At 42.4% G+C, this 13793-nt stretch overlaps 1 protein-coding gene across 25 annotated transcripts in view; it reads right to left on the bottom strand.

Annotated features, from left to right (window-relative positions):
• TENM4 (teneurin transmembrane protein 4) overlaps positions 1–13793 on the bottom strand; it is a 1559611-nt gene that overhangs the window by 30428 nt on the left and 1515390 nt on the right. For all 25 annotated transcript variants that reach the window (XM_064409696.1, XM_064409697.1, XM_064409701.1 and 22 more), the window contains 2 exons: positions 3749–3921; positions 32–267 (listed from right to left, as the gene is read on the bottom strand). In XM_064409696.1, the coding sequence (XP_064265766.1) occupies positions 32–267; positions 3749–3921 (409 nt within the window). The remainder of the gene's footprint in view (positions 1–31; positions 268–3748; positions 3922–13793) is intronic.

The raw sequence follows: 13793 nt of genomic DNA, 5'->3' as shown, positions 1-13793 counted from the left end.
GAGGCCAAAAGTGCTCGTGGTTCTCACTTACCCTCAGCCGACGTCCGAAGACGGTGACCTGCCCTCTCGCTTGCTCCTTCCTCTGCCTCCACTCCACGAGGTTGAGGCCGTTGTCGATGGGCAGGGTGACATTCCTCTTCCCCACCGTGGGGTTGACGGTGCCAGCCAGCAGATGCGGCTCGGTCTGCAGGGCCACCTCCATTCCATTGGCCAGCATCAGTCTGAGGGAGCCATCAGCACCGATGTAGTAGCTGTTTCGGACTTGGTCTGAAGACAGAAAAGAGTTCTTTGCTGATCTTTGATGATACAGCTCCAGCTCTTTGCTCCCTCATCTATGCTGCATGAGCATTTCAGGTGGTTGTAACCAAATGCGCTCTGTTACTCATCTGTCCCACTCAACGGGAGCAAAACATCGATTTCATCAGGGAAAGTAAACATGGACAATTGCTTTTTCATTCTGATAAGGTTCAGCAACTTATATTCTTGCAGAAAGTCTTCCACAGGTTAAAAAAGTGAAATAACTGTGTAATCCTTACCAAAGGATGCAGGTTCAAATCTCTTCCTCTAGGCTAAAATACTGTGTGGTGAGATATTTGTTTTAAATCGGTCTGACTGAAAACTTTCCATGCTTTTATATCCTAGAGATCCTAATTTCACAACAGTATATGAGAAAGTGGGGCCACCTACTTTCCTCAGCTCATTCACTGTCTCACAAGTGACAGGAAATTGCACAGCAAGTTAATGCTAACCAGTTCCCCAAACAACAGCCAAATCCTTTCCCTTGAGAAAGCTTTCAGGGGCAACTGAAGTCATCATGTTTGGAGAGAAAGCAGAGGCATTAAGCTCCCACACGTCTCTATACATCTGGCCTCCACTAGCTCATGAAAGATCAGATTTTGAGGCCAGTATTTGGGAATTCAGGAGTTGAACAGAAGAGCAATCTCTCTTCTACATCCTTCAGGAATCAGGCAGCCTGAAAGCCCATCCTTTGAATCTCCAGCTGGCATTTATCTCTGCAGAGAGTAGCTCATGAAGGGTAAGAAAGCATGAGACTTAGTGCAGAATGGCTTTAAAACATATTATACAAACACTGCCTTATCTGAAGCTCCTCAAAAGCTGGAAAATATTACCATTTCTGTCTCCCCAGCTACCATAAACTTTTAATTGTGAATAAAAACATTGAAAATTCCCATTAAGTGTTTTTCCTTTCTCAGGCAAGCTGGGTTTTGTTCACTAGTTGCTCTGCCATAGCTCAGCAGGAAACAAGATCACAGTGAAATTACCATTTCTTGTCCTCAAGAAATAGATCAGCAAAGAGCACAGTTTGGTACAGTTAAGGAAGGAAAGGTGACAAGAACTGGTCCTTTTTTATGTGGGTCTCATCCTGGTCCTGTGGTAGCCAGCTGGAGTTCTGTCACAGAGACCTCAGCAGAACCACCGCTTAACTTTACACAGCAATGATAACAAAACCACTGAGGCACAGGATTTTGCCAAAAACATACAGCAGTGATCCTCAATGCAGATCCAAGTATTTTAGCTCTCCCACTGAGTATGTAAGCTGATGGTGCTTGACACAGACTCTAGCCAGATCAAACCCCCTGCACACTTGAGTCTGCACATGGAGAGAAGGGCCAGCCAGTTGGCTGCCACACCTTTCTAAGATGTATGGTTTGATGTTGAAGTATTAGGAAATGTGCTTTAAATCAAATCAGTGAAATATCCCTGAACAGGGGATATATTCCTCCCTCTTTTTTGCTTCACCAGGAAGCAGAGGAAGTCTTGAAGATTTATATGAAATTAATCAGACACAGGATGTTCCCTTTGTTTTACATAATCACCACAGAAGGGTTATGGTCACCAGTGCTGTGGTACAGTGTGGGGAATGTAAATCCTCTACTTTCAAAATTTTCCCAAGAGAAGGCTCTTCCCTGGCTCTGGAAGGCATTTCTCAAGGGCTACATGAAATCCATGGGCCGTTGAATGCTGTGTTTTAGACTGCTTTGGCTCTAGGGCACTACTGCCCTACTTTGGCATTGAACAAATGCTCACTTTGTCACTAGTCCAGAAGACAAAATCCCACTGGAGTGTTGATATGCCTGTTGTAGAAGCTCCTAAATCCATCCTACAGGAATTTGCAATCTTCTGAAAATGCCTTCTCAGATCTCACCTGTTCACAGTGTGATCCAGATTTCCTGAAAGGTTCACCAAGAATTTGGTTCACCAAGCCACCTCTTCTGCAACATTATCCAGATCTTTAAGTCAGTTTCTTCAGATGCAAACAGTTTAATAATTCTATACTTCTGAAGATAGTTAAGCTGTTTGTAATTCTGCATGTCCTAGTGCCAGAATGTCCCTGTGCTGGAGGGCAGAACAATGACAGAATTGACTGTGGCACCATTATGTAACTGTGCCTTCAGTGCTGAGTGTATAAATCACACCACAGTCAATTTTGTCACTAAAGGGCCCCCAACAGTGAGATCCATTGCTTAATTAGGCTCTTGAGGTGAAGCCAACCTCATGTCTGTGCTGTTGCCACACATCTTAATGTGAGTGAGTGAGATGGGGTGGGGTAGGTTGCATCTGTCCTACAGGCTCAAGTAAAGAATAAAAAAATCATGGTGCTTCCCTACAGGAATATGGGGACAGCTTGAGGGTGCCCTCTCCAGAAGGGTAAAAGCAGTATTTCAGACTTTCAGGTTTTCAGTTTTCAAGCTTTTCATAACAGGCACCTTCTTTTAGGAAAGGTTGATGTTGTTACAGGGAGGGGGAAAGAAATGGTATCCCAGAGATGTGGGAATAAATGTCACTCTGGAATATCCTTGGCCCACTTGGAGCAGTTTGCTCCTCACAAGGAAAAAAAATATTTCACATCCCACTGTAATCAGTCATAGCCAGAGTGAATGAGATTTGGGAAGGAAAGAAAGCAGAGTCTGAAAGTTCCTTCCCTTTCCCCAAGCCCCAGAGAACAGCTGTGAAAGCTCATCCTGATCCTAAGGAGGTTTCAGCTTTTAGAACCCAGAAATCCAAGTTGGCACTGTGCAATACAGGTTCTGCCACTACCAGCATGTCAGCACAGTGCTCCCCTGCTATTTATTCCTCTTTTGTTTCCCACTTCATTCCCTTTTCCTCCACCTCATCAGTCCTCTGCTTCCCACCTTCCTACCACAGGCACAACTGTGCTCATCTCCACACAAAGCGGTCCCACCAGTCCTACCCCACCTGTCCACTTCTCCTTTGTGCTTCTCCACACTACCTCTTAGCTCAAACACAGACCTTTTGGGCACAGGGATGGTCATTTTTCTGGATGCTTCCTTGTGAATATTTGAAACACCAGTGAACAAAGAATCAGATCTCCAGCAACCAGCTGGAAGCCTGTTCCAGAAGGAGAGCAACTGTTAAGTCAGAAGCCATTAAGAGACTGAAGTAAAGGGGTTGGCTGGAAGTGTGGCTTGATTTATGCAACCCTTTTAGTTACAACAATAATGGTAATGATGATGGAGGACATGTGTTGCATGGGTCTGCATGGCAAGAGGACTGACTGAGAATGGAGCAGAAAAACAGCTGCAGAGCATCCACTGTGCTAGGGAATGAGGCTAAGTAGGTGTGAGTGTGTGTCTGTACCAGCATGTGGGGAGCTCTAGTGCACTGAGAATGCAGGTGATTTTTGGTGCTGGGATTATCAAGATGATGCCTGTTTCCTGATCCACTGTGTGCAGTTTGGTCAGGAAAAGGATGGGCCCCAACTCACCTTGGAGCAGGGTGTAGAAGGCCCCCGATGCTGACAAATTGGTTGTTATTGTAACATCATCCTTGCTGGAGGTTTCCACCTGGACATGCACGGAGCTGTCGGTGTCGCTGCGGAAGCTGCTCACTTGGCCAGTAGGGAAGGTCACGTTAGTCAGGCGGCCAAAGCTGTCATATCTGAAAGGGAGAATGTAATGAAGTCAAGAGCATCAACAGAGGATGAATTATCCTATAAAGCAGAGAGCAGTTCTTTATCATCCAGATTTTTCAGAGAGAAAAATGCACCGTCACTCTTACAGACAGTCTTGACTTTTTCTGTCCTCATGAGAAGAAAATCACAGCTTTCAGATGAAGAAATTGAAGCAAAGAATATAAAATTACTAAATACATATTAGCTTGTATTTTAACAATATTTTTCCAACACTCCTCACCTGCCCTATGCTTCTCGTTTACAACAGTAACTTTATTTCCCATCTACTATGCTATGACTTACAGAAAAGCACTGGCCTGTGCATCCTGTGTAGCAGAACTAGGAATTTCTGAAGCCCACCAACTGATTTGTCTGGTTGTGTCCTGAGCTCAGCAATTTATTTCAATTTTTTCCCCATCTAATTTTAAAAAGCTAAATATTAAGGTAGCAGCAAGGACCAGATAGGCCACATCAGATGGAGAATTGTCCTTTGTGAACATGGTGTAGAGTCCTGAGCACAGCTGAACCCCCGTGTCTATCTTTTACTAGGTTCCTAGGACCATATGGAAGGACTGATTTAAAATAGTAAAAAAGCAGACCAGTTTTCACCCCTACTGTGTCCTTGGCCTTTCCAATGAGGAATCAACATAAGCACCATCTGGGAAGGTTTCTGTGATGTGGACACCTGTGTACCAGGGCCCAGGTAAAATAAGCTTCATACACGTAGGCCCCACAGCAGTTAACAAGCTGGGGGAGTTATTTTTTGGTAAAAAGAGAAACAGACACTTGTGTCTAGAGCCCTCCGGACTTAAGAGAGCAAACACATCATTATGCCTCCCACCTGTGGCATTACAAAAATGTTCACAGACCCAAAAGGCTGGCAAGGGACCTTTGCAGTGAGGTTATTGTAGTAGAAATGGAGTGCAATAGGGAACTCTACTGGCTGATCTCGGGAGGGCTGTTGGACCTTCTGATGAGAGGGACGTTCAGGGAGAGGGTATTTAGTTAGGGAGAAACAGAAAAATTCCAGAAAATCAATAAATATTTGACTTTTTTCAAGTCCTGCCCACAACTCTTTTAATAATGATTTATATGAAACTAAGTAGATCATATTATGAAAATGTATCACTTGGGGATGCAAAGTAAATGGTGGGCAAGCAAAGAGGTCTTGTTCTCCTGTGCTACCCATTGGTGAGCCTTTGAAAGAATGCAGTGTCCAGTAAAGAGCACCATTCCTCAGAATGATAAAGTAATGTAAATGATACATTAAGGATAACAAGCTTAGAAAATCTGATGTAAGAGGCAAAGCCAAAATAAGAGTTCTTTCAGAAAAGGGGACACAAAAAAGTGGGAAGATGCCACCCTAACAATGGGTGTTCTGAAGAGGATTATAATAAATTGCTTATCATGTCTACTGAGGATGTGACAGAGAGTAAATGGAAACAATGAAAATTCAGATTAGAAGCTGTAGAACATTTTCAAGGCCCATGGTTGCTCCAAGCAGAGGAACAGACGGAGCACTGGAAACCCCACTGTCCAACTCTTTTAAGAATGAGTTAGAGAAATGTCTTGGAGGGGATCTGGATACAGATGATCAGACCTTGGAGGGAGCAGATGGTTGAAGTGCTCTTGATGCTTTTTTTTGGGACTACTCTGAGCTGGGGAATAAGAAAATTGGTGGCAGAGATTTAATGTGAGGAAGGGCTGATTAAAAAGATGATTTTTGCCCAAGTTTAATAATTAGGTTATAGTGACTAAGGGGAGACCTCATTGCAAATCTCCGCATCCCTCGGGTTTGGAGACATCATCACATGAGGCTTTTCTTGCCCACTGAGCAGAAGGGTAGGTAGTAAGATAGGAGAAAGCATTTGCCCTCCACAGTCAGCCTCTCAGTCATGGATTATCCAAGCCTTGCCCTTTGTCTCATTGAGAAATGGAAAAGAAAGAATAAAAAACAAACAAACAAACAAAAAACCAACAACAACAAAAAAAAAAAACAAAACAAAACAAGAAAAGGCTGAAAACAGGACTACACTGCAGGAGTTTGGCAGAGATCAGTTAAAGCTTTTCCGAGCAGCTAGCAGCACACAGCCTGGATCTGAGCTGCATCCACGCAAGCACCAGAGCTCAAGTGCTCCCAGTACCAAACAATTTATTCCAGATTTGTGGCTGCCCTGTTTGCACTGAGACAAATATGTTTTGCTTGCACTGTCTCCAGTCACCTGCACATCTCCTCCTAAACCAGCATGTGAATCTTAAACAGAAAACATCACAGGCAGTCTCTTTATCCCATCTGCTGAGACAAGACACAAAGGACATGATTTAGTCTCTCCTCTGAGCAGAGAAAACATTGTTATCACTGAAGGTGTGTTGTGTAACACCCCAAATTCCTTCTACCACAACATCAGTAGTCCTATATATAAAAATCAGTCTGAACTGTAAGGGCAGAATCAATTTTGGAAACGTTCCAAAATTTCAGTAAAATAAATCTGAATTTCACATCTCTGACTTGCTGGATTAGTAGGTGTGAGTGATTTATTTATATTGCTTAATTTAGATTTTAAAACTGAGCTGCTCCTAAAAGTAATCGTGATTCACCTCCTAAAAATAATGTCACAAATCTAGATGTGTTGTACTGAAGTCCAGTGGGTGAGTTTGGTATAACAGGTGTATAAAAGGAAGCAGATCGGCAGGTTAGGGAAATAAGGAGTTCAAAAGCCAGGATGCAGGCAGAGAGCTTGTTCATGTGATAAGTGCTGAGTCAATGTCCTGTGAGTCACAGCTTTTTATCCTAATTGAATGGCACTCAGAAAAATGCTGAGAGTGAGCACAAAACCTTTGCTCCATGCAAGTCCTATTTAACTCAGTTTAACGGCCCCCAGCAGCAGCAGACAGCCAACTCTTTATATTCATTAAATCACAGAAATACAAATTGGTTTGGGGTGAAAAGGACCGTACAGATCATATTGTTTCACCCACCTCACCATGGGCCAGGACACCTTCCACAAGATCCCATTGCTCTGAGCCCCATCCAGCCTGGCCTTGAACACATCCAGAGATGGGGCAGCCAGATCCCCTCTGGGCAACCTGTGCCAGTGACTCACTACCCTCACAGTAAAGAATTTCTTCCTATCATCTACTCTAAAACCTACCCTTGTTCAATTTAAAGGCATTTCCCCTTGTCTTATGCAGGATGCTCTTACTAAAAGACAAGCAGTGCCTTTTTATATAATATTATGTATTGTAAAAGAAATATTATTTTAAATAGTATTTCTGTAGTGCCTTTTTAGTAATATTTTTACAATATTCTTGGACTTCAAGCTTCTAGCACTCTCACAAATGGTTCTCCACCTCTGCTGGGCAAATAAATATTATTTGCAAATATGCAACTAGAGAAATCTGCCAGTAACATTTCCATGTGCAAATTAAGTTAAAATGGCATGAAAAAAAAGAATGAAAGAATGTGATGGCACTTAGACCTCTGTGCACAGATTTTTCTTGTAAAGTCAAAATGACTAAGTACAATACACTTAATTTACATGGTTACATTTTTACAGGTGTACAAAACTCACAGTACTTCATCAAGAGCAAAGACTTCCATTTGGGACTTTGGATCCTGAAAAGTAAGGCTCGTTTTGGGCTAGAACAGTCTGGAATGATCTGCTGGAACTGGTTTAAGATGTCTGCAGAAGTACATTAGACTTTTGGAACATCCTTAGTCACCCCATTAACCTCCTTCGGAAGGAACAAGGACCATCTGTGTTTTCTGCATGTGCAGGAGCTGCGGCACCTCTCTGTCCAGCAGCCAGACAGGGACATGCCAAGGACTGGCTTTGGGGGGACAGCTTACTGATTTGCAGCTGCAAGAAGGTCCTGCCTTACAAAAGAAGAAAAATTAGAAGGTAGAGCAATTAGATGGTTCCCATTTTTATTATTATTTTTAACTGGTGACAGATGAAGTGTAAAATGCTCACGTCCAGACTAAAGCTCCTTTTAGCGCTGTGGTGGCAATGCAAACGGAGATGTGGGAAGCCCATTAGCATGAACACACACAGCGTTTTCTTCTTGGCAAGCAGTTCTTTTTTTCTTTTCTGTTTTTACTCAGAATTGGAGCATTTTCCCCCTTTTCCCCGATTTAGCTCACACATCACATACCTGTCACAAACCCACAGTCTACCAGGAATGTGAAGACTTGCACATCCTAGAGATAATATGCTTAACAAGTTAAATGTGTCGGCTCCTGCCACCTCTGCTTTCAGCCCTATAAAGGCCCTTAGAGGGCACACCTCAGCTTGGAGAAGAAGGCCAAATGACTGGCTCTTATGTAGCTGCAGGTGTGCCCTGGTATTTGCAGTAACATAAATCTCTCCTAGTCACCTCATTTTGCAGCTAAGCTGCCTAGCCTGTTTCCACAGCATCGGGATTTAGGGCTGGGCCAGTTTTCATCACAGCCTAAGACTTCTGTGTTCTCCAAATGCTGTGAAAGCCTCAGAATTAAGGAAATACTGAAGCATGGGAGTGCACACAGCAGCCACTTGGAGCAATGAATCCATCACCTGCTAACACAGCTGCTGCCTCCCATTCAAACCTGCTGCAAAGCCTCAGCACTTACAATTACAGTGGCAATTATTAGGCCAGCAAAGGAATCCGTTGCCATCCATTCCCAATTGGAAACGTACTTAGCTAAGGTTCAATGCACAGAATTAAAATGGTATTTGGTGCTTATGAGGTCTAATTGTTGGCTTGTAAACATTCAGAGCTTTCATTTATCACATTACCATTGTGTAGAGACCTGGACCTTGGGAATTCAAGAGCATCCTAAGTACCATCTATTCAGAAATCAATTTCTTGCCTGAGTTTCTGCATTTTCTCATTTTAGCTTCTTAACATTTCATCAGCCTTTTAAAACACAAGTCAAATAGATCAGAAAAAAACTCACTATAATAATATTGCATTTAGTGCCAAAGTGTCTAAATGGACCTTGCAAACTATATTTTGCATGTGATTATACCAACGTGCACCCAGTGCCTCTTAACAAGCTTGCCTCATCCCAATTTTTCAAACAACATTAAACACAACATTAAAAATAAATCTGTAACAGACAAACCAATAATACTCAAAAATGCATGAAGGCAAGTCCTCTCCCTAATGACCAAAGACCAGGTTGTGGCCACAGTCTGCTGAACTTTCTCATTGCCCAAAAAAGAAGAGGAAGATCTCTTTCTAGCTTTATGATACTCATAATTCCCTTGGTTCTCAACTAAACTTTGCTATCAGGCATTCATTTCAGGGCAAGGCAGTGGCTCAAAATGTGACCTCATGACCTAGTGAGGGTACTGGAGAAGTGCTATTTTATCATGACACTGGAGTTTCACTGCAACTTTGTCAGAGGAACAATAATGAGAATCTCATAATTTTATCATCTAGAAATTGTGGAACAAATGGAACCAAGAAATCTTGCTAAAAGAGGAGGGAGAAAAAAAGCCAAAGGTGTTTCCCATACTCCAGTCTGCTGCAAGAGTAGAACAAGACCCTCACCTGAACTACACTAAATCAAATCCTGTAAAACTCTGTGTGTGACCTGATAAATCACAGTCACATGGACCAGGGCACTGCCTTTGGCACTAAAAGCTGCTGGTGCTGGGGTGGGACCTCTGCTGAGCCCTGTGGGTCACTGGGAAGCCATTCAAGGTCCTACTGCATGCTCAGTCCAGCTGGCTCCTACCTTCCATCCATTACAGTGTGTGAGGTTTGGCAGAGTTTGGTTCTCTGTAAAACAGCCTCCAGTGCTACAGGGTCAAAGATCCCCTTGCCACTCATGTGAAGACCTGGCTCCATGAGATCCTTTGCCCTCCAGACAACTGTGAGCCACTTCCTGGGGAGTCCGTGAAAAGGTTTTGAATTTCTGGGCTTGGCTGGAGCAATGTGTAAATGTTTGAGTCTGTACGGGAGGAGGCGACCTTCAAAACTAATTGGACACACAAAGAACCTAAGTTAAAGAGCCTCATCTGGGCTAAATAATGCATAGAAGGTTTGACTTTGGCTCAGAGGGAAATTGAATTAATGTACAGTGATAACATCTCAGTGAACTAATCAAGATAATTGCCGTATTCTTGATTTAAACAAATCCATTAAGAAGAATTTCCGGATTCTGAAGCAGACAAACAGCAACTGCTAAGGAACTTTGTAAAAGCTGGTAGCAATTTTTTCAGGTCAAGTTGAAAAGCAGCAACAACAAAGCATCAAGTAGTCACACAGCATCCTTTGTCTTTTACTGGAGGAGTTGAACAAGAAGTCGTTTCCCTGGCTGAGTTTCCAGATCAACTTCCTTTGCTGCTGATTATCACTGTTACTGTCACCAGTTCAATGGGAAGAAAAGTCTTTAATCCAGTTACTGGACAAGCTGAGCTGCATTGCATTAACTGACAGATAATGTCAAGCCCACTGCAGGGGCAGGAAAGGTCTATATAGTGCCAAAACCCTCAAAGTCGTCATAGACTGGTCTTGGAGACAGGCTAATTACTGTGGCAAGCTAAGTTTCACTCTCAAACAATAAAGGGAAACTGCACACTATTATACACTGAGTCTTACTCAGAGCTAAACTTGATAAAACAGGCTTGTTAGAGCAGGTTTGGGTGTAGGATGTGTGAAAGGCAGAGCTGTAAGTGCTGTGAATGAGTCTGCCACTGCCTGAAGCCAGCGCCACTCTCTTTCCCCCCAGAAATGAAGGGACAATGTGCCAGTCCAGCATGAAGCCTTGAAGGACCTGGATTCCTTGGTGTGCCCTGAAGACAGACCTCCAGTACTGCATCAGTACATCCTACCTCCTTTCCTCCTTTGCAGAGTCACACCAGTGTGCCCACATGTCAGAGCTCTTTGCAGCCTTATGGTAAAGGCTAAGAAATGGCCTGGTAAGAATAGCACCTGGAGGAGAACCAGAGATGCTGGCTATGTTGGCTGGAATTAGATGTTCTTTAAGGTCCCTTCCAACCCAAGCCATACTATGATACTGTGATTCCATGCTGGACATGTAGTGATGCCACTCTCACAACACCACTGCTCTGTCATGCTGGGTTTCTGATTTACTGTCCTTTGTAGACAGTCAGGTGAAAGGTAAATCTTTTGAGGATGTTCCTCCTGGGTAGGAGAACATGGTGCCACTGGTGCAGTGTAAACTTGCCAGCTGGATTTACTTTACTCCTAACTTTTTAGGCAGCTGTGTCCAGCTTGCCCTGGCCCACAAACAACTCTTGTGCTGTGAGAAACATGAAACTTTTCCTCAGGGTCAGATTTGATGCCTTTATCTCTTTGGCCATGAGCAAAATAGAAACATGAACTTCACCTTTCCCCCAGTCAGGACTGAAAACTCTTTTAGAACACCTTCCAGCCACTCATGTTCACAGGAATTCTCAATACTTAAGCCTTCCCAATGTACATTTCCTGATGTTCTGATAGAGAAACCAATAACATGAATGTAGTGGATGTTGACTTTATTTGGTTTACACCATCTTCTTCAGCTTCCTTGATAATAAGGAATTCAGACTTCATCCTGCCATGCCTGCACTCATCCCCGCAGCTCGTGTTTCAGTCATGCAAATCCTCTCTCTGGTGACATTGTACTGTAAGAAAGGCATCAGAGTCCTGATCTAAGATACCAAAAAATGGAGAATATACTGCTTTCATGGTTGGCCACTCTACCAGTTAAACCATCAGCCTTACAAAATCACATCTTCTTGTCAACTTGAATTTCTCTAGCTTTGCTTTCCAGCCCCATACACTTCTCAAGCCTTTCTCTGTTAGACTGAGAGTCCCTCTCTAGGTGAGAGCTTTGGCTGACATGTTGTGATCTGGACACTTCCCAGTCTCATTCATGTTGAGATAAATAGATCAAATCTTTTTTCTTCTCCCCATGAATGAATTTTTGAAGAGTTTTTCTGCCCAGCCTTCAATTTCCACTGTTCTTCATAAACTGCATTTTTATGACCTGACAATATTAGTCACATGAACACTGCACAGGGAAAAAAATCAGCTTCCTTCTAGCCACTACAAGTAGAGTGTGACAAGTCAATGTATTCATTTAGTTTGTCCATCCAAGCAACAAGTTAGACAGATTTGCCATGGAATCATGTGAGATCACACTGAAGACTTGATGGCCTGCTACAACTCGGAGAGCCAAGGCTCAGCCCACTTACATGTGCAGCCTGACATGAGACTGTACAAGAATATATTTTGTTTAAATGAAACCTACTTTACCAAGCAATTGAAATATTTGACTCTTATTTCATATTCTAATTTTATCAGTCTGATTTTATATTCTTTCCCTGGTTACACATGCAAAACCTGGACAGAATCAATCCCTCTAAATCACTGATCTGCCTTCCAAGTCCCTAGTGGATAGGATAGGATAGGATAGGATAGGATAGGATAGGATAGGATAGGATAGGATAGGATAGAATAGGATAGGATAGGATGGGATGGGATGGGATGGGATGGGATGGGATAGGATAGGATAGGATAGGATAGGATAGGATAGGATAGGATAGGATAGGATAGGATAGGATAGGATAGGATAGGATAGAATAGGATAGGATAGGATAGGATAGGACAGGATAGGATAGGATAGGATGAAAAAGAGCAGTCTCCAATTGAAGCATGGAAGATTTGGGCTGAACATATAAAAAAGCTTTCTAACAATAATAATAATATAGTAAATACATTGTTATCACTAGCAATATTTATAAATAACTCAGATGACTGACAGGATCCATTTTACCAAACTGTAGACATCTGCAACATAAACATCTGTATCTGAACTCATCATTCTCTACTACCTTTGCAGAGATAAACTTTCAGAATACAACTCTTCTCATCTTAAAGGAAATACCTGACATAAGTCATAAGAAGCTCACCTTGAATGGGCCTGTTTCCCTCCACCTGCCTATAAAGGAGAGGCTGAAGTAACTAATTCAGATATAGACTTTTACTCTGTAGTTTTATATAGTTGCATCAGAAACTGTCAGGAACAGTTAAACAGAGATAAGTGATCACAGGTTTGGATGAGGTATCTCTGAAGGCACAGTCACAATTCTATAGTCAGTGATGCTGTGCTATCATACAGTGCTGACTTGCTCTAGTTGAGATTTTCATAGTCCAGCCACTAGAGAATACTGTCTTCCATTTAGCTCTAAAAAGCTTTCTTATGACTCTTCTGAAGTGCATAAAAGGACCAGAATGATGACTTTCACAAATGCTCTATTTTGTTGGACAGCAAGAAATAATGGATCACTGTTATAAATATATCCACAGAGCAAGCTGATTTTGAGCTTCTGTCTCGTTTTATCTCCTTTATATTTTCAGTTGCACTTTAAAATAAAAGATTATGTTTGAGGTATAAATCTGACCATTATTAGCTGTAATGTTTAGTTTGCTTCACTGTCTGTGGCTGCATCTGTTTTCAAGCACAGGAACTATTAGGGTTTTTGCAAAAAGAAAATACCTCCTTGATTTAGCACAATGGTCCTGACAATATAGCTGGCTTTCGCTCTTGTGGAGAAAAACACCCTCTTTTTCCTCCCTAAGGCCTTCCTCAAGCAAATTCAAAGTCAGAGATGGAGACTATTAACTTGGATTCACTGAGGAATATTGCTACAGTAATTGCAAGCAGAACATTGATGAAATGCTAACAACATTTCAAAAGATTCATCACAGAGTTACCATCAGTTCTTTTCAAGGCAAGAGCAGGAGTAGTGAGTATTAAGCAAAGAAATTTGAAACTGGGTCTGGAACATTTTAAGGAGAGAACCAAAGCAACCACATATCAACACACAGATATGTGAATTTTGCCAGCTTTTCTTTCCTG

This window comes from Passer domesticus, chromosome 2, assembly GCF_036417665.1.
Source record: "Passer domesticus isolate bPasDom1 chromosome 2, bPasDom1.hap1, whole genome shotgun sequence".
Taxonomy (NCBI): domain Eukaryota; kingdom Metazoa; phylum Chordata; class Aves; order Passeriformes; family Passeridae; genus Passer; species Passer domesticus.
Note: the sequence above shows the minus strand (reverse complement) of the source record. Positions and strands in the feature narration are given on the sequence as shown.